Below are 21,469 nucleotides of genomic sequence, written 5' to 3' on the forward strand. Positions count from 1 at the left end.
GGGGAGTTGGTCAGGCGGTGCTGTAGTTCCTGGATGCTGGCAGCAATTTTCCTTTTAAAGACTCATCTGTTCGCCACTCTTTCACACAGTCTTCATACCAAGCGGAGTTCTTGTTTCTCTTTGATCTCACGTAAATCAGGTTTCCTTACCCGTGGGAATAGCATCCTCCTGCCCCTCCTCCTCAGAAAAAGCTAGACTCAGAATGCTCTTGGCAATGATACAACAAAATCCATCCAAGGACCCGATTTTTAAAGACATCCCATGAAGCGATTCGCTTCTCTGTGACTCGTACATAGTGCTCGAGGGAGCCCTGGGGGTGCAGTGCTTACCAAGTTGGGCTGCCACCCACGTGGTGGGCAATGCAAGACCACTGGCCAGTCTGCAGACAGTGACAGTCCCAGACACCCACCGGGACCACTGTGAGCCAGCAGTGACTCATTGGCAGCGAGAAAAGGGGACAAGAATCCACTGCTGGTGGTCATTGCTGCGACTCATGAGAGCCCTGGGTGCGGAGTAGAAGTCACTGCTCCTCGAGGGTCCTTACTTTGGGAAGGTTTCGAGCTTTTGCAAGCAGAGGGTCAGGCCTGTCTTTAAGCTGTCTCTGGGTGGGTTTGAACTGCCAACCTTAAAGTGTTTTGCACCAACCAGCCAGGGACTCTTACCTAAAGGTGGTTGCTGATGGTTGTTAGGTGCCATTGAGTCCGTTTTAACGCAGAGCTGCCCGGTGTGTTGGAGTAGAAATTACCAGGAGCACCTTGAGAGAAGGATGTGGCTTTCTACTCCTGCAAAGAGTTACAGGCTCTGAAACCCACTAGGGCAGTGGTTCTCAACCACGGCGTTCTGCATTTGTGGTGACCCCCCCCCCAACCATAAAACTGGTTTCCTTGCTAATTCCTAACTGTCATTTTGCTACTCTTATGGATCGGGTGACCCCTGTGAAAGGGTCGTTTGGCCCCCAAAGGGGTCACGACCCACAGGTTGAGAACCACTGCACTAGGAACCATTCTCTTCTCTCTGATAGGGTCGCGATGAGTTGACATGAACTCGATGGCAGTGAGTTTGGTTTTTGGTTGTGGGTGGGTTTGCAACACCAGCCTTCAGGTAAATAGCATTTGGTGCTTAATTATTGCACCCGGGGTCTCCTTTCCTGTGGTGTTGTTGCCCATTCTGACTGATGCACCCACATGTACAGCAGAAAGAAACACCATCCGCTCCTGCTCCATCCTCACAATGAGTCTTAGGTTTGAGCCCTAAGGGATTGACAGGCTTCTTGTCAACCCCTCTCATTGAAGACCTTCTTGTTTTCCACCGTCCCTTCACTGGAGGAGCAGGATGTCCCTCTCCAGGGACTGGGCTCTCCTGACAACATGTCCAGAGTGTGTGCGAGGAATTCTTGCTGTTCTTGCCTCCCAGGAGCATTTTTGGATGTGAAACTTTCAAGATAGAATTGTTTGTTCTTTTGGCAGTTCGTGGCACTTTTAACATTTCTCTCCAGCACCATAATTCAAATACATCGATTCTTCGTGAGTCTTCCTGATTCAGTGTCCAACTTTCACATGCATCTGTAGTGGCTACCAAAACTCCAAACGTGCTGCCATCGAGTCAGTTCTGACTCATACTGACCCACGGGGTGTCCAAGACTGCCAGTCTTTACTGGACCAGACAGCCCCACCCTTCTCCAACTCCTTCATGGAGAAACTGGTGGGCTTGAACCACTGACTACACACTTGCTTTCTTTTGTTTTAACTTTCAGGAAAGACGAGCCTCTAGATTGGAAATTTCTACTGAAAAGTGTTTATTTTCTAAAGAACGCTTGGCTTGCCACGCTACATATTGAGGTTGTACTCACAGATGCCGACCCCAATTACAACGAAAGCAAGCCTGTGGAGAATGTGGGTGCCACCAGGACCCCTGAATTTTATTCAGGGTGGGAGCCCCGAGCCCTGGTGAGCAGACAACATAAAAGCCTTCCCAGAGAATCTCCTAAATGACCCAGCTTCAAGGCTGACTGAGCAGCACAGACAAAGCAAGAGCCTCCATGTAATGATTACACGTGAAAAGTTGGCTTGTGGGGTTTCTGCTTCTCTTGCAGCATTCCAATGCTTCCCTCTTAAGGCAAAGGAAGGTTTCGTGTGTCCGCCCTGACTTGAGAACACTACTTTCCTGAGCCCTTTGTCTCTCACCACCCTGCCTCTAATCTACAGGGTATTGATCTGGGAGAAGGGAAATTGCCCCCCCCCCCCGTCCCAGTCCCCAGCATGGACTGTCCACTCTTGGCGGTCTGCAACAGGTTCGCCTTTCTTGGTGTGGCTGGTCCCGTTGAACACGGCTGCCAGTCCACACATCCTTTGGTGTGAAACCACGAGAAGGTTTTCAGACATCGGCAGCTGGCCAGGAGGAGAAAGAAATGATAAGGACACTGGAGCAGCTCTCGGAGGGTTGGGACAGGCTTCTACCTGGTCGCGTCTTGGCAGCTCCAGCTTGGGAACTTAAGTAGTGTCTCCTTCGAGGACCTAGGAGCTCCTCAAGATCCCCTTCTACAGTGGAGCGTCCAGGGAAAAAAAGACCCAGAGAAGAATCCCCAATGGATGCCAGGCGCGCGCGTAGGTGTGGGTGTGGACGAGAGAGAGAGAGAGAGAGAGATTTGCCCTTCTTCTTTTAAACACTGCGAAAACCCACAAGCCAGGCTGCAGGACTCACCCTGCCTGGAAAGCTCTCAAACCTGCAGTCACTCATGGAAAAGCCTGCCCGCTCTCCTGTCTCTGAACCTCGGCGTGTGGGTGCTCTGTTCTCCCTGTGGGTGTGCAGCGCCGCAGACCACGTCCAACAAAAACGGGTTCTCCGCCTTGTCGTCAGGCGCTGGCTTGTGAGGATTTTCCAGGTCTTGAATTTCTAATCTGTCAAGATAAACACGCCTTCGTTCCAGCCACCAGGATTAACACGGCTCTCTTCATGAACCATCCCCGCTGTGGCCACTGCCTCCTCCAACCCGCGCACCTTGGCTTTCTCTCCCGTGTTGGTAGCCAAGTGCTGGAGGAGGTAACAGGCTCCCCAGTCCTGAGAACAGAAGGGGGGGGGACAGATACCGGCGTGGTCACCTGCCTGGTGGGCAAGGGAGCATGGTGGCTTTGGTTGAGAAGGGTCCCTTGCAGCTTGGTCCCTTACATGGAGGTGCAGCATCCAGAGTGCCGTGGGGAAATGGCTGTCATGTAGACACATACATACTCACGGCACTTCCCAAAGTTTGTGGGGAAAATTATCTTCTCGTTCTGTGTTCCCATAAGCGTTTTAAAGCACTTCCCCTACGCCGTATACCTGAAGAGGCAACTTTAACATGAAACATGATCTTTCCCTTTCTGCTAAACTGCTCGGCCTGAGCTAAGGGGACTGTGTGGTAGCCCTCCCAAGACTCACTTTTTATTCTGAACTTCTTTCTGAAACACACCGTGTCTGCAGTGCTTGGGGGGAAGGAGTTGTCCAGTTACCATCATTTGAAATGCGTGTTTGATGTCGCAATTGCTCTTGGCAAGGGAGGGGGAGAAAAGAAATGATTCGGCTGCCCCTTCTTGCCTCCTGCCTTCCAAATAAGAAGGGATTTCCAAGGTGGCATAATGGCTACCCGTTGGGCTACTAACCTCAAGATCAGCAGATCAAAACCACCAGCAGCTCGGAGGGGAAAAGGCAAGATTTTCTACTCCCTTGAAGAGTTATAGTCTGGGAAACACAGGGGTCACTCTTCACTGTCTTAGAGGGTCGTTTATGATTTGCAGTCTGTTAGAAGGATGGGAGTTGGGAGTTTGGCTTGTCTTGGTTCTGATTTTGGAGAGGCTGTTAGAAAGATAAAAGGCTGTTACTTAGATAATTAAAACAACAAGAAAAATCACTTTCTTGTCTATAGAGGCCTATTCGTCTGGGATGTGCGCATATGAAGAAGACTATGGGCCTGCAGCTTCTCAGTGGATGCTGAGTAGGGTTCTGCCACTAAAGGGGTCTCTATGTGCAGCCAGCTTGGGTGAGAGCCATCCTTTGGTGCCAGCACTGAGAAGGGGCCTGCTCACAATGGCTCCCTGGAGAGGTGGTGTTTGCCTGGCTAACACACTGCAAGCTGTAAATCTGCCTGAGAGGCCATCTAATTGATCTTTTATTTTAGCATAACAAGTGTGAAAGTGGATTCAGGGCTCCCTCCAAGTTGCTCTCAGAGACAGGAACACAAATGTAAACACACCAGGGACACCTAACAGAAGGCTTCCAGGGGTCCTTCCACACCCCGCCCCCCCTGGTCATCCAGGAAATTCCTTCTTTCTCTGAAGATTTCCTGAGAGTGGGTGGCAGAGACCCAGCTTGTGCTAGGGCCCCTGACAGATATGTAACCTTGGAAGGCTCTCCAGGAAAGCCGCCTGGGGTCAATGGGTTTTGAGATTTGGGCATGTTTTTCAGCTAATATTTATAAGGGCTTGTGTGAGTGCTGTGTGTGTGTGAGTGTATGTAAGAGAGTGTGTGCATGTTTTCCTAGAATAAAATAAGAATTAGGTAGGCTTCCCTGTACACTTAAAAGAAGTACAATGAAACCCCACTCAATGAAATTAGCAAGCGTATCTTCTTGTGTCCCTGAGGAGGAATGAGGAATACAATAAGCAGAGATTGTGTTTGTAGTCGTCTTGTGCACAACAGTGCAGAGTGGGCAAGGGAGTCATATGAGGCTGGATGAGGCAGCTGACTGGTTCAAGGAATCCTCATAGAGAGGTGTATTGTTCAGAGTGAGCGCGCGCGTGTGCGTGCGTGCGTGCGTGTGTGTGTGTGTGTGTGTGTGTGTGTGTGTGGTAGATGGGGAGCCCTTTGCATCTCACTGGTAGCTCTCCATGGGAGTGCTTTGTTAATCTTTGGGTTCTATTGATGGTTTGCTCCAGCCCACCCTCTCCTGCCTTCCTGCTTCAGAACACCTATAAAATAATTTCCATCAAATCACTCCTAGCGTGTCAGAGTCCGATCCAACGTTATTTTTTAGAGACCCTGCTCTGGGACCCTTGCTAGGTGAGAGCTCTCTAATGAGGCTCATCCGGTGCTTACAGTTGACTTCTCTAACACCCACCCACTCTCTCACCCCCTCTCCCTCCCCAGGTGAGCCAGTTCCATTGAATCTCACGCTTCAGCAACTTGTGTTAGAATGAGAATCCGGTGAAGTGCTTTGGACCCGCTAGTTAGAAAAAACCCAAGTCCTAAAGCAGTTATAGCTTTCCCAATCCAGTCTCTGTTCTCCTTTATGACTACAGAACTCCTCTTGAATTCTCAAGCATGGGGCCAGTTGGAGACATCTATGAGCCTTAATAGCATTTTAAAATTTAATAGCTCAGTTGACTCACAACCTCAGTCTTGCAATGCCTGTAGGAGTTTAAATTATCTGGCACATGCAGTTTAGTGTCTGGCTGGCACCCCAAAATAAAATAAATACATTCTAAAAAATGTTAATTCTAAGGTTACAAATTCCCAAGCTTAAAATCCCTCTTCATAAATTATGCTCCTATGTCCAACCTAGATCATAGCTGTTTAAAGAATGGCCAAGATAGATAGAGTTTCAGTGACGAGGGCTACAAGGATATCTATGTGTTTGAGAGTGAGAGAGAAAAGCGTGCGGTGACTGTTTGTCTGTGGAGCATTTTGCCAGGCTTGCAACTGCACCGCGTAGCACTCTAACACAAAGGTCTCTGTCTTTGTTTCCCTTACTTGTTGCTTCTTCATGCTTGTCCCCATAGGAAGCAAGACATTAGTTGGAAAGGTGTGGGGGGCAAGATTCAGACACTGATCAAAGGGCCTAGTGGTGGAGTCCCTGAGCTGGTGGTTGGAGGTTTGAATTCACCTAGAGGTGCCTTGGAGGAAAGCCCTGACAACCTATTTCCAAACAACAACAAAACACACAGCCATGGAATACCCGAGGGAGCACAGTTCTACTTTAACAAGACAACAAGTTCAGCAGGTTCCACAACGACACTCAAGCCGTTCCTAAGCAGTCTATGATTCATGGAGGTGATTCCCGTGTTGAGAACTTTCTCAGAATCCCGGGCAGTAAAAGCAAATTGGGAATGAGGTGAGGTCTCTGAACTTCACCCAGATGCGTGTCTAGCCCCGCTCGTAATATTTCATGTTCTCACCCACGGCATGCCACAGACATCGCTCTGTAAGCGGAGCAGTGTTTTGATCCTGAATAATCCCTTTCAGTGCAACAGAGCACACACATTCGCAACCACAGCTTCATGGAAATGGTTCCTTTGCGGGGTCCTGTCAGTGATGCCTGTAATTTCACGAATCACGGTTCATTCTCTTTGTCAGAGTTTTAAATTTTGTTTTTCATTTCATTGGATTTTCTCTAGTCTACTTGCGTGTTTCAAATGCAAGAAGAGAGAATTGAATGAAAGGTGAGCCAGCGGGAATCTTCTTAATATGCTTTAATGATTAAATGGTATGGTATGTGATGTATATGCCAATAAAATTCTTTTAAAAATACAGAAAATAATACAGGTAGAAAAACATTTTCAAAATAGCACCAAAGATTGAAAGGGAGAAGGGGTTGCTAAAAGTGCAAAGAAGTTCAGCTCAAAGCTCCTTGCCATCGAGTTTTCACTGACTGCTAGTGACCCTACAGGGCGGGTTAGACCTGTCCCTGTGTGTTTCTGAGACTGCCACTCGGTGGGAGTGGAAAGCACTGCCTTTCTTCGGAGGAGTGGCTGGTGGTTTTGAACTGCTGACCTTTTGGATTACAGTTCAATGTGTGAGTGCTATGCCACCAACGCTCCTGCTAAAGAGTTATTGCCCCTCATTTGATGGTGACTCTCCCCCGCTATTCTCCCCCCAACCCCTCACCGTTGGAGTAACTCCGTTTTAAAAGGCAAGGGAGGGAGTTGGCTCATTTTTCAAGTAACCATTAGGAAAAATAGATATCCTCTTTGAGCTACCTAGGTGATGGGGAATCGGATGGGTCAGGAGATGGCCAACGGGGTTCTGGCCCTTTCCGGCTTTTGATCATCTAGCAGCCTGTGCATGACTTGTCCTTGAGTTGACAGGTGTCCACATCCTAAGTGGCACTTCTGCACTGTGATGGTGAGGAGGACCGAGTTCTCCAAGAAGTCTTCGGGCTCCAGAGAAAGCCAAGGCATTCCACTTCTGAGTGGGAACCAACCTGGCACTACCTTGCCAATCTGGTACTTGCCTCTCCTGCATTACGTTTGCCTGAGAAAGAGAAAACCAGACTCTAACTTCCAAAGATTTTCAATAACCCAGAAAGGCTGGTGCTACTTTTCTTCTGTTAGGAAAACCATTGGGACTCTTCTCCTCGTTTTATGTTATAGGCATTAGATACCCATGCTGGAGTCTCCAGGTAGTATGAACTGATGGTGTGCCTGGCTAGTACCTGAAAGGTTGATGGCTCAAGTCCACCCAAAGGTACAGAAAGAAAGCCGAGAGAGAGAGAGAGAGAGAGAGAGAGAGAGAGAGAGAGAGAGAGAGAGAGAGAGAGAGAGAGAGAGAGAAAGAGAGAAAGAAAGAAAGAAAGAAAGAAAGAAAGAAAGAAAGAAAGAAAGAAAGAAAGAAACAGCTAGATCCTGGTAATGTGCTTCTCAGAAACCTCCCTCAGAGTTCCATGGTGCACAATTCTCCTGTAACTCACATGAGGTTGTTCTGAAGAGCAATCTCCTCGGAGGCCTTAGACTGGCGAGAGCGATACACTTGAGAGAGCGAGAAGAACATCCGCTTTGGGCAGCGCTGGTTATGTCAGCCAGGCGATCTGCGCTCCCTTTTGTTTCCCACACATCATGGCTGCTCCTGCTGTTGGCAGGAGAATTCAGCCCTGCGGTCTTCATGGCTTGATGAGCTAGAGACCCAAGCCATTGCCCACAACGTAGTCGTCACTCTTTTTTTGTTTGTTGTTTGTTGTGACAAACATTTGAATCCCAAATGAGTTGTGCTCCTTGACTCGGGAGGTTGGGAGCCTTGGGTGATTCAGCCTGAGTTGGAGGAGATGAGTAATTCTCCATATTGCCATCGAACACTCCAGACTCTCAAAAAGTGTGTAGCGTCATGGACTCATGGGATCGTGAAAACTCCCCACAGACTTTTTGAAGCCTCCCTCAGTGAGATGGACTGGCACAGCGGCTGCAAGAACAGACCCAAACATAGCAATAGTGGAGGGTGAGCCTGGGCGCCATGCAGGACTGGGCAGTCTTTTGTTGTCCTCTAGTCACTGTGAATCTGAACTGACTCAATGACATGTAGCAACCACCCCCTTGTGTGATATAATGTGAGAGCCCAGCCCGAGCCAAGACTGCCTTTTGATATCTAGGTCTCTCAAGTTCCCCACCTTTGGCAATATGTGGTCTTGCCACGTTTACTTTGCTGTTTTAGTAGGAAATCCTGGACCTTTTCCTTCTCTGAAAGGTGTGCCCCTAACCCTAATGGGCTTATGCCATCACCTGCTTGACTGCCTCCTCATTGTACTGTATCATTGGCATTTGGCCCCCTGAAGTTTCACCCACTGACATACTTCTTTGAGACCATGCAGGTGATGCTGGGTGTCCTTTAGCAAGTGAGAAAGCCAGTCCTTAAACACTCAAAAACAAACAAACAAACAAAACACCCCCCAAAGATGACAACAGTCACGGTCAATCTATTTATTGAAGCAGCCATGTTCTTTTAGCAGAATGATCAATGTCTTACCACTCTCTGGAAGAAAAACAAAATTAAAACGCCTTTCCCAGGGGTAGGAACCCATCAGGCCGCTGATCTTAAAGTGATGAAGAAGGCTTTTTATTGGTCAGTTTCTGGAGCAAGCTTTTAAGCGTTCATAAATGTAGCAATCTGAGGGTGGAAGGAAAAAGGCCGAAGAGATTTAGGGGGTACATCTGTCATGCTGGCTTTTCCAGGCTCGGTGATGAATTCATCTTTAATTGGAGACGATGCTAGATGCTCTGCGTGTCAGAAAGCTAAATGTTCTCGTATTGTCTCATTGGCTCTTAACACAGCAGGACGATTAGCAGTTGTCTGGGAAACAATGGGACCCTGGAACTCACCACCCTGTGATTCATTCCCAGATTTGGAAGGCTTGCAGCTCACCAGTAGAGCTGACAACCAGAGGAATGAGTGGAACAAGCCTGACTTCATACCAGCAAATGCCTTCCCTTTCTGCTTCAGAGACGAGGGCCGTTCCCGCCACCTCCCCACATCCCAGGGAGTCACTGTGCCAGGGTTTTCCCATCCTGTCCAAGCAGAGCTCACAGAAAGTAATGTCAACCAAGGGTTTAAGCTAGCTACGCCTCCCCTACCGAACGAGTCCCCCACAAGAAGGTTCAGAGAAAAGAACTAAATTGAAGCTGAATGAATTTCAGCCCCCTTTTCTTATCTTCAGACACGTGGTTTGCTTGAGCAAATGCTTCTCAGTTGCTCTCCAGAGTGGAGAGGCTTGTTTTCCTGTTTGCCTGAAACTGGTATTCTTGCTTCGCGGGAAACACGCGCACAGAATCCTGCCATGTTTCTGTTGGCAAGGGATGGACCAGCCTTGTCAGAACCTGCCAACAAATCTCTTAGGAAGCAAGGAGAAAGTAAAACAAGCAGCTCTCAGACAAAACAGAGGGCACACTCGAACTGGAGCAGAGACACGCTGGGGGCCCTTAAGAAATTTCTGGTTAATTCTGGAAGGCAGTAGAGTGGGCCGGGGGCTCGGTTTCCAGGAGGGCCATCACGCCTTCTACGTCCAGAGCCAATGCTGTAGGCATCCAAGCAGCGCTCTGCATTCAGGGCAGTAACCACTTCAACAACTCCAGCAGACACTGGGTCATGTGCTTGCCTGGCTCTGGAGAACAGGAGTAAGCTTAATGATTAAATAATTACCTAGACCCTAATTGGCCCCTTCTGATCTTTACCCAGAGTGTTTGTTAACGAAAGATCTTGGATGGGCCCTTTTAATAACATTAAGAGTTTATCGATAACATGCTCTCCGCTACTGTTTTGAGTTGATGATAATCTTTTATTACTATCATTATGATTGCGAAATGCACAGCCATACTGAAGCAGATGGGCAAGCCCTAAGTGCACAGTCCCTGCAAAGCCAGCCACCACGCCAGTCTTTGCCCAGACCAAGGAATTGCGCATGCTCAGCATTCCAGAACCTTGCCTTGTGCCATGTCCCAATTATTATTCCTTAAGCAACCCCCCCCCAAACAAACAAACAAAACATAGTCATTAAAAGGAGGCCAGGTGGCAGTGTGGGCTAAGCAAGAGGTTGCTAACAGCAAAGGAGCAATTCATACCCACCCATGCTCCATGGAAGCAAGATCGGCTGTCTGCTCCCATAAAGACGTGCTCTAAACAAATGAATAAAGAAACAAACTCCCTGCTATGGAGTCAATCCTGACTCATCACGACCCTAGAGGGCAAGGGGTAGAACTGCCTCTGGGTTTCCATGACCCTAACTCTTTAGGGGAGAAAGCCGAGGCTTTCTTGACCAGTAAAGCTGTGCAGACTTGAACCTTCTAGGGAGCACTTAGTTCTGTAGGTCATTCTGAGGTGGAATCGACTCAGTGGAAGCGTTCTGTCAATGTAATGTGTGGTTTTGCATGATTCTTTTCTTAGCTCTTCCAATATGGAGCTGTATAATATGGGACGACACATCATCCCCCCAGCACGGAGATTTACCCTTGAGCAGGTGGGGGAAACCTCAGAAGGACTTGCTCTCTCTGTCTGTGTCACCTCCGAGTCCCTGATTTCTCCTAAGGAGGGGAAGGTGCAGAGACGAGATGTTCTCTGTAGGTCCGTGCTTGAGAATATGAACTCTGGGACCAGACTTTAGTCTTCGCCTTATGTAAGCTCGGGCGGTGCTGCTGGGTGAGCCTTGGGCTGCTAACCGCATGCAGGGTGGCGCCCACCCATCAGCCCCTCGGCTGTAGGGGTAGTCTGCTCCCTGAGCAGTTAAGAGTCTTGCAAACCCTATCTGTGATTTCTATGCGTTGGAATCAACTCAGTGACCGTGGGCCAGGAGCTGGCGTCTGAAGGATATCCAGGCCGGCTCCAACCTCAGCCCCCAAATTCTGTGGTCATAAAAGTACTCTATTTAAATGAAGCTGCCCTTTGGGGTGGGGGTGGGGGGGTAACTGGCCCACTTTGCCTGAAGGAGCTATTTATGGACCCTGTGGTAGTTACATCATTTCATGTCAACTTGATCAAGAGAGTGAAGGGGTGGGGTTTAGCCTGTCAATCAGGTCACAGCCTGATGATGCCTCCTGGTGGGTGTGACCTTCTCATGAGGATTTGGGAACTTCCTCTTTTTCTCCCTGGAGGAGGGCCACACACTCTCTCTGCTTCACCTTCCTGTTGAGGAACTATGTAGAAATCCTCACCAGTGCTGAGATGCTTCCGCTGCCACTAGATCCACCAGACTTTTCACCCACTTGCCCGGGATCCTTCTGCATTCGACATCATGGCGTGTGCTGTATGAGTCTGAAGAGGAATTTATAGACTAGTATCAGACATATGGGCTAAGGTGGAACTTAAGGACTTGATCTGGACTGGGCTGTGATGTTTTCTTAATATACAGTTACTCTTTGATATAAGGGTCTCTCTTACACACCCATGAGTGTCTCTGGATTTGTTTCTCGAGTCAACTCAGCCTGACCCAGACCAGGCCAAGCCTAATAATTGCTCCATTCCACGTTCTCTTGCTCAAAATTCGGTCACATGCACTGTCCTTGATGCCATGTGGTCTAGGAGATGTCCTTGCCAGAGCAGTTCCATGCCACAGACCACTGTGTCTGAGAAGTGTGTTCAGATCTTTGAAGACGGAAGCCAGTCCCAGCATCTTAGTATCCTCTACACAAACATCCACATGACATCATCTTCCTGCCTTTAAAAATCGGGTAGTGACCTTCCTTTAGAATTGGTCCAAACCCTCTGTCCTTCCTGTGGCCAAAGGGGAATTTGATGTGCCACCCAGGCAGCCCAGGGGATAAGAAAAGTCTTTTAAAATGTTGCTTTCATCATAACCCCCAAATCAAGCAAGACTCTTGAGAGATCAACTGTTGTGCTAAGGCTTGCTGTTGTATCACTGTGCTAGCCCACTGTTCGGTGCCCAGACGAGGAGATCCTTAGGCTGAAATCACTGGACTGGGCTCAGTGTTATCCCTCAGGGAATGTGAACTAGGCCCTGCTGCTTTATTCCATGGCCATGATTTCAAATAGACCCTGCACTGACCTTGGAAATCACTTGATGGGGGCAAAATATGCAGCCCTCATATAGCTCAAGTATAAGCTTAATTAATATTAATACTTCCATATTTAAATATACATGAACTTCATTCGCGTTCGTCTTCTAAAGGTTTAGGCTGAGCATTTGGTCCTGTGGTTTTTTGGGGTTTTTTTTTCTTTTTCCTCATTGACGGGGGAAAATATTCCATGTCAGTGTTGTGTGTTTTAAACAAGAGTTTGACTTTTTGACGGTGGGAAATGGGGATTTGTGATGCAGCGCCACAAGGCATCTGGTGAGTTCTGACCGTGTCAAGGATGTACTCCAGTGAGGACGGGCGAAAAGGAGTTTTTTAATGAGCGTGTCTCCTTGTCACCCGTTCTCTCTTAGTTTCCTCTCCGTCCCATTCGGTTGACCCGGGGCCCAACCTAGCAGACAGCTAGCTCTCCTGGTTCATCGTCCTGTACGCAAGATCACTGCTGCTGCGAGTATACTTTGCCAAGTGTTGGGTACCACAAGCGTCCTCCAGAATTTGGTGAAACCCCACTACTTTCCATTCTGTTTTCCCACAAACTGCTGTGTGTAAATACTGGCTGTGACTCACCGAAAGGAGACAGCCAGCAATTGCTAGGTGGCCTCGGTGGCGTTTGGTGCCAGAGGCATTGCTGAGCCGACGGGAAGGAAGCCTACCCTCCCTTCCTTGGGATGTGGAAGAAAGCAATTAATATTAGTGCAAGAGTTCTTAGCATCTCCGGCAAAACCCTTCATCACAAGGATATCATTTGTGCTCTGAAGCATTTAATTTTGATGCTTGACAGCAGTTTAAAATGCACAAACCTTTGATAAAAGAGCAAAGCAGAGCGGTGGTGTTGAATGGAGACAGAAAAGACGGAACAAAAATTACCTTAAGCTCCGAGTAATTAAATTTAAATATGCTATTTGCATGAAGCAGGGGTAGGTATACGCCGTGGGTTCATTTTTCCTACCCCTGAAAGCCTAACAAAGTATACAGGATCCATTTAAATGCAGGTCCTGGGGAGGAGAGAGGGGCAACTCCGGCTGTGGTTAAGCATGCATCTTCTCTCTGCCACCCCCAGCAGTGGCCTGGCAAGCAGCTGACCCCAAGGGCTCAGGGTCCATTGATGACTTCATAAAAGACTGTTTTTATTCACCATTGCCCACAGGCTGGCTGGAGACCATTCAGTGCATCTGTTTATTTCCTGCCTCACCCCTCCGTCCCCCTAATTTGAACCAGTAATGAAATATAGTCTGTCTGCTTCAGATGGTCCCACTCCCCAGCCCCCCAAAAGAACCCAAAACAAACCCCCCAAAGTGTTATGAATTCACCATTTGTGAGGCTGGAGGAAGCCCTGGTGGTATAGTGTTAGCAAGTTTGGGCTGTGATCCTCCAGGTCTGCAGTTCGAAACCACCAGCCTCTCCTCCAGCAAATGTGGGGTTCCTTCCTTTCTGTTCGCCTCCCCTGTGTCCCCTTCTCTTCCCCCAGTACCAGTGTGCTCTACCAAACTGCTGCAGTGACGGGACCTGTAGGTGTTCGTGGGGAGGGGCGAGAACGGTTGAGCTTTGAACCAAAGAAAGTTGCATTTGCGTCAAGGGAGCCACCTCTGCTTGCTATCAAAGCATCTCCTGTAATTCTTCCTGGAGACATGCACCGCCGGCTTAAGGACTCCTGGTGGAGCCCTCTAATCTCTGCTGCAGCTCTTTATCGAAAGCACACACAGAGATAAGGCCCACATGTGCCTCCTGGTTCCATGGTAACCCACTCCCAAGCCAAATGTAACCTGAGGTCCTTAGCAAGTGAGGAGTCTGTGAATGAAACTGGCTCAGTTGCTCAGGGCCTCCTGAGCCTTCCCTCCAAAAGGACATCCGGGTGGAAGTAGGAGCGTCACAGACTAGAGACCTCTCTTTGGAAACAGACTTAGTTGAGAGTGAAATGTATCTTGACTTTCTACCAGGAAGCTCAGGTTAATGCCTTTGGACCTCTTTTATTGCACTTTGCTGCAAGTTGCTTCCCAAGGATGCAGGAGTACAGGGAACGAGAGTCTGTTCTGCGGACTGTATCTTAACCGCCCTTCCCTGGACTGCGGCAAGGTCTAGCCTGTTCCCCTTGCACCTCCCTGTTGATGTGCTGTGGTGGGAGCTCAGGAGGTGTGCTGGATTCTTTGGGACCGGGCAAATGGTTAAGGGTCCAGGTACTAACGTGATAGTTCAAACCCACCCCGAATAGACTCAGAAGCTAGACGTGGGGATCCGCTTCTGAAAGGTTATGACTGACGACACGGTGCACCAGTTCTCTGCCGTGCATGAGGCTGACATGCTGGAATGCACTTGAGCAATGGTGGGTTGGGTGTGTTTGGAGGAAGCTTAGGGGCCTGTGCAGTAACTGGCTTGTGGCTGTGGCTTACTTTGTCCATAATACTAGTCAGTGGAGAGAGGAGCTCAGAAAGCCTGAGTGTGTCCTCGGCATTTAGGATGCTGACTTAGGACCGGGAGTATCTGAACACCACCGAACCTCTGTGGTTCTGGTATCTGGGAAAGCACTTGCTTACACCCTACAGATGCAGAGGAGAATTGTCAAATGAATGGAATTGTCAACACCTTCGTCAGTCCCTCAAAATGCTATCTGAAACAGGTGCCGCGAGAGCCTAGTTTTAATGTTAACTTATATTTGAGTGACATTTTACAGCCTGTGCACTTGACAAATGTCCAGAAGTGTCACATGTACTTTAGAAACAAACCCCACGTAGAATTAGAAGCATCGTTCGCATTTATCTCTAATTTGTCAATCTCTTGGGTAGCCCGAATAATATAAGCACACCTCCAAAGGTCACCCTGCATGCAGGCAGATGGAAAGTCGTCTTAAGGGATGCTTTCTATCTGGTATTTTGTATGTATGAAACCATTTAAATGTCTACGGAGACACACACACACATCCCAGATCCATTTTAACAGCCGTTGTTAGTTTTCTTCACGTTTATATATTCCATCGGGTATCTGTTCAGCACTTCTGTGAACCAGACTTAGTTCTGAGTACATGACACAGTGGTAGGCCAGGTAAAGCGCTACCTTATGAAATGTGTGTTCTCACCTCTTACATGTTTGTATGCCCGAGGCAGCAGGTATGTTCCTGCTGGAGAAACAGTTATAGGCTAGAACAGTTGAATGGCTGGCCCCAAGTGCCAACGAGTGAATGTCAGCCTAAGAATTGTATCCATAATCTTTTAACAAACCAATTCACTCTCCCTCCCACCCCCCAACAAATCAGTAAAGTGAAGCGCATGTTTAACTTCAGGCATTTGGATCAAATTCTATTTTTTTTAAATCTTTATTTCATTTCATGTGACCTAAGTGAATCTTTTGTGCACGCACATGCACACACACGCATGCGCACACACCTGTATTTGGGGCAGTGTTCCTTGGCTCAGCTGTCCTTACACCACAAACCTGACTCCGCCTTCCATGGTTTCCCAACATCTCCCATGCACGGCAAACTCCATTCTGTTCTCGTGTCTTGCCTCCATCCTTGCCTGTCTGCAGCCCAACAATGTTTCACGTGTTAGACTCACATGCTCACTTTCAGCTCTACTCTGGACGCCAAGTTGCTCAACCAAGAGTTTAAAGAATGTCTCTTCATTGGATGGTGCGTAAGCATAAAACAGGAAACACGAGGGCATCTTTGGGACGAAAGCTGACATGCCCTTGGAAGTAAAGGAATGGTGGCCTCAGGCACAGGAATCTCCGGTTGGGAAAATTGTTCATCTGTTGATCATTGGCCATTCAGCTTTGAATATTTGAAAACCCGGGGCTTCGTTGAATTAAACCGTAATCTCGTCTTGGACCATCATCCTGGTTTCTGAGTTCTGCTACGTACATTCATCCCCTTCTCCCAGCTGTGTAGCTGTCAACACATGACTGACTCTCCTTGTGATGGGCACTGTCTAAATCGGCGGTTCTCAACCTGTGGGTTGCGACTCCTTTGGGGGTCAAACGAGAAACACATATTTCTACTGGTCTTAGGAACCAAGAAACCACTCCTCTATCGTCTCCAGGAGGGTCCGCCCACATGCAGATCTGCCCACCTACGAGTACCTAGTGTGAAGATTGTTACCCATGCTACACCATGTTTCACGACAAAATTTCATTTATTCATCATTAGAAATAAATATTTCACCATCTGTAATTACATATTGTTTCTGTGATGAATCGCTATGCTTTAATTACGTTCAATTTGTACCAATGAAAATACAGCCTGCATATCAGGTATTTACATTACAATTCATAATAGTAGCAACATGACGGTGATGAAGAGGCAACGAAAATAATTTTATGGTTGGGGGGGGTGGGTCACCGCAACGTGAGGAACTAACTGTATGAAAGGATCGCGACATTAGGAAGGTTGGGAACCACTGGTCTAAATTCTCCCCAGGGAAGAACACCTAGTTAGGTCCAGGGATGTACCTAGAACACCTAGTTAGGTTCAAGGATGTGCCATTTGCCACAAAGCAAACAGTTCTTTCATGAGGAAAGGCAGTGGGCCGAAAGGCATGCTTCTGAGTGTGTAGCACATCTCTTTTTGTGGGGAGACGTGCATGTGCCTCCACCCTCTTCCTGGCCTCTCCTCCAGCTTTGCAGCATGTCTCTATTAAGTCTGATGATAGGCAGTGTGATGAGGAAGCACTCTTCCTCTTAATCCTCCTCATCACCAAGAGAGCGTGGATAATAAGGGACTTAGCAGGGATTGTCTCCTCTTGAATTCAAGAAAAAGGATTCCCTTGGGTTAATAGTAGACAGTATCATCTCAATATGATTCTCAAAAACCTTACCCTCCCTTCTTAACAGGTAAGAAGAGGTTACAGTATAAGATGGTGCTGATACCAAGGATTAGGCTCCTCTCTGCTTTGTTCTCCTCGCCCCACCAGTGCCTCGTTCTGTACGTGCCTGTCACGTATGACGAATGGACACGTCACTCTTTAGGAAGAACCAAGCTCTGGAATGAAGATGAGAGAATTTGTAAGACCAGCAGGACTCTTGTTCGGCTTGGGCTTTCTAGGTTGACCAACATTCCCTCTATGGTTTGATGCCCTTGTTTGAGCAAAGGCACTGATGTCTGCGTGCTCCCGTGAAGCCAGCTATCTGGGCAGTGTTCTCTCAGTTAGGTTTTTGTTAGTCTGTTTTCATCTCTTTTCATTCTTTTAGCAAAGGGCAGGACCCTGGGGTGCTGGGGGCTCAGGATCCAAAGCCTTTCTTGCTGGAGTGGGCTTGGATAGTGTTTACCAACATGTGAAACTAGGCCAGCAGTGGCCCCATTGGTACTTTGAGAGAAGACATAGATGACAGAAAGCATAATGTGAACTTGCGCAGTGTGGAAGATGACATCTCTCCATCTTCAGTTCTACTGACGACTCCTAGGTCAGAATACAGAGAGGGTCCCTGGATGTACTCCATCCCCAATGCTGGCTGAGCAGGAATCTGCTTGGTGGCCGTGGACTTGGCACTCGGTTAAACATGGCCTCATCTCTTTTTGGCCAGCAAACATTTGATAGCATTGTTTTATTCATTGTTTTTGGGTTACACCAGTAACGGGAAGTATCTTTTCAAATATAACAATTGAAATAAGAACAGTAGGTTGGTTTACCAAAGCATTATAATTGCAGAGTACAGCAACCAGGGACGATGGTATTGGTTACAGGAATGGCATTGGAAGACTGATGCTGGGGAGCACGGGGATGGAGGGGAGGTGCCATTGCCGTGTGCCTCACGGAGGGGAAGGAGCCACAGGCAGGCATACACAATCGGTAATGGCTTCTACATGGAGAGTTTAGAGAGTGTAGGCTAACTTGCTCTGTGCCCGATCCACTTATTGCCTAGAGGGAAATGGCTTTCCACAGCCAGGCAGCGTTATTGCCACCTCTGTACTTAGGACAATTTCTCCTTACATTTTGCTGGACGGTGGCTCTGTATCAACCAGTAAAGCCAAAGAATGGGAGAGTGTGTGGCTGTGTGCTGGGGCAGCTGGGATGGGTAGGAGGGAGGTGGGGGTTGACCTTAATACATCTAATGAACACATTTCCGTTCTTCGTGTTTCTCAGATGCTCAGTGGCTTCCATATGTGGCTGCCTGCAACTTTAGTTCATCCAGTTTGGTGTTACTAACCTTGAGGTTGTCTTTGATGGAGGACATGTGTATCCACTGTATCGTTCACTTGTGTTTATGTCTGAGGGCCATTCTGGAATAGCTTGGGGAGAGAGAAAGAGAGGGGTGTGTGTGTGTGTGTGTGTTCATGTTTGTGTGTCTATTTGTCCCTTCAGGAGGTGCTCTCTAGTGGCTTGCTTCCGCTACAAGACCCCCCTTTTGTGTGCTGACTGGCTTCCAGCCACCAGTAGACCCGTCAGATTTGGTCTACTGGGTTTGAAGTGGTCCCCATGTTCCCCTCCGTGGTGAAGATTGTTGGTCCCGTATGCACTGAAGGAGACGAGAGGGCTGACAGCGGCATCTTGTAAGGTTTCCTCTCATCCCTGCATATATAGAGAGCATTTCACAGGTTTCTAGTGTGGGGACAGAAAAACAAACTTTGCATTCCATTTAGGGAGATGTCCCAAATCTCTGGTTCTACAGCCTGGCTTTCCTGGAAGAGATAGAAAATGTCAAGAAGGCAGACCCTTTGCTTTCTCCCTGGAGGCCCTCTGTGCCATGTATTATTAACAGCTAACAGCAGAGAGGGATGATGTACTGGTGATGAGTTGGGTTGCTAAATTGCAAAGTCAACAGTTCCAATCCACCAGTGTCTCCACAGGACAGAGACAGGGCTTTCTCCTCCCATAAAGAGTTGCAGTCTCACAAGTGCCTAGGAGGCACTTCTACTCCCTGTAAGATCACTGTGAGTGGGCATCGACTCGAAGGCAGTGAGGCTTTATAGATCTCCACCATGATCCTCATCCCCCTCCCCATCCCCAATGCACTTCGGGCCCAGGGCCGCCTTTGTGTCCTTTGGAGTCTGAAAGCCACGGAGGCCTGCCCCTCTGCTCTGTGGTCAAATAGTTGCCAAATGCCATCCAGGGCCAGAGACCACCCTTGTTTAATTTGCGTTTCCATCATGGCGTGATTGTATTTAAACGGAAAACGCTGGGTTGCTATAATTAAACCCTACTAGTATTGATCTTTGGGGAAGTATGTAAATTGTTTGCTTCCAGCATTCTTTTTTTACCCAAGAAAGAGCCGCAGGTTCTCTTGCTTTGTGGAAGGTGTGAAGACTCATCGGATGGCACCTAGCCTGCCCTGGAAGTGGACCGAGGTGCAGCGTTCTTGAACTTAGAGCGAGCTCTTCCCAAGAAGTCAGAAAGCAGAGAGCACCCGTCTCTACAGCCCAGGGGGAGGGATGGCTGGGGGTGTGGTGAGAGGGGGGCTGAGCGTCACCAGACCTTTACTTCAGAAATGCTCTAAGACCCGTCATTTCTCGGAAAAAAGCCTGGAGAAGACTGTGACAGATAACCCAGCATCCCCTCCCCACCCCCCTTTTTTCCCCCGGGTTTAAAAGTCAAACTTCTTACATTATTTTGTGGGTGTGTGTCCCAACAGCACCATCATCCATTGCTTTGGTCCAGGCTAAGGAAGTGACAAGATACAGTGTTGCTTTGGCTTGGTTGGAACCAGATCGGCCCAATGGAGTGATCTTGGAGTATGAAGTCAAATACTATGAGAAGGTATGACTTGGGCAAGCAAGATCTTCCCTTCCGCCTCACTCCCTCTCCTCTCCCCTCTTTCTCCTCTTTTTAGGCCTTGATAGTCACAAATCCTGGAATCCCAATGAATCCCAACCAAATACAGTTAGGTCTCCCAATCAAATCCAATGATAAATCATATGCCTTAAGTGAGTTATTTTGAAAAATAGGAAATAACACATTTATTTTCTTTCTCTCTTTCTCTCTAGTAATGGAAATCAAATAGCTCAGAGGTTCTAATCTCTGAGCCTTACGTCATGGAGAGTGACTCAGAGCCCCTGTAATAATGATCTGTTTAAGTAGATCACTTCTATTCAGAATGAAGGTGTGGGTTTTGATGACTTTTAATAGAAAATCAGAAAAGGAAATTACATTCTTCAGCCTCTTGAAGTTGTAGAGAGGCATTATTTTTTACAAATAACTTGTCTCTCTTAAAGGAGGGAATTCTGAAGAGCGCTATTTGCATTCAAGGTTGTCTAGTAAGTGAACAAGCGCCTTCTCTTCTTTTTAAAGCCAGTCACGCACTGGTTCCCTTATTACAGGCAGGGAAGGGACGGGCTTCTCCCCCATTGAAACTAGATTATGCCATTTTTGACATTTTCTAGACAGAGCAGAGAAGAAGACAAGGGGCTTCCCGGGCATTATTTCTAAGTTGCTGGGTGCGGAGTGAGAAAAGCCACCAGCTGTCTTGAAGTGTTCTTTTTCAGACAGGATTATGAGTATAGATCTAGATATGGTCAATGTCAACAAGATCATCCTTGACACTCACTCTCAGATCTCTGGGCGTTTGAAAGTAACAGTAGTACTTACACCATTGAAGCGAATGTGGGGTCGAGAGAGAGTGAGCGTGCCATCTCTGTTTTACCTTCCACTCCTGAGCAGACTGAGCGTGTCCCCTGGTCATTCCGTGCCTAGAGGAAACACAGGGTTTAATCGGTCCCCTACACTCCCACCCTCACCCCACCCCCATGCTATGTTACCTTCCTGCCCGGTAGGATCAGAATGAGCGCAGCTATCGAATTGTCCGGACGGCTGCCAGGAACACAGATATCAAAGGCCTGAACCCTCTGACCTCCTACGTCTTCCACGTGCGCGCTCGGACTGCAGCCGGCTACGGGGACTTCAGTGAGCCTCTGGAAGTCACCACCAACACAGGTGAGTGGGCAGTCCAGAATGCAGGTCTTCTGCACCCGCCCCATGGTCGTGGCACGTGAGGAAGTAGTGTCTGCCTGTGTTGTCCTTGCAAACGTTTGTTGGCAGGAACATTCGCTGGAAACATCCATGTCTACAGCCTAGGAAACCACCCATTCTTTAGGGATGGATATTTTTTTTTCCCCAAATGGTGTCTGACCTGCTTTTCTTGTGAATGAAAAATGCTGTCTCTTTTCCCCTTGTTTTGAGCCCCCAGGAAAACCATGGAAAATGGGATTACCAAACCTGCTAATTGAGGGTTGTCTAGCCAATCCGATGAAGGACAGGGCTTTTTTCTCCCTGAGGAGATTAAAAATTGGG

General features: G+C 48.1%; 1 protein-coding gene across 2 annotated transcripts in view; it reads left to right on the top strand.

Moving 5' to 3' along the window:
• Window positions 1-21,469, top strand: part of EPHA4 (EPH receptor A4) — a 160,961-nt gene that overhangs the window by 99,116 nt on the left and 40,376 nt on the right. For both annotated transcript variants that reach the window (XM_075529401.1, XM_075529402.1), the window contains exons 6-7: window positions 19,815-19,939; window positions 20,953-21,112. In XM_075529401.1, the coding sequence (XP_075385516.1) occupies window positions 19,815-19,939; window positions 20,953-21,112 (285 nt within the window). The remainder of the gene's footprint in view (window positions 1-19,814; window positions 19,940-20,952; window positions 21,113-21,469) is intronic.

The sequence above is a fragment of the Tenrec ecaudatus genome, chromosome 13 (assembly GCF_050624435.1).
Source record: "Tenrec ecaudatus isolate mTenEca1 chromosome 13, mTenEca1.hap1, whole genome shotgun sequence".
Taxonomy (NCBI): Eukaryota; Metazoa; Chordata; class Mammalia; order Afrosoricida; family Tenrecidae; genus Tenrec; species Tenrec ecaudatus.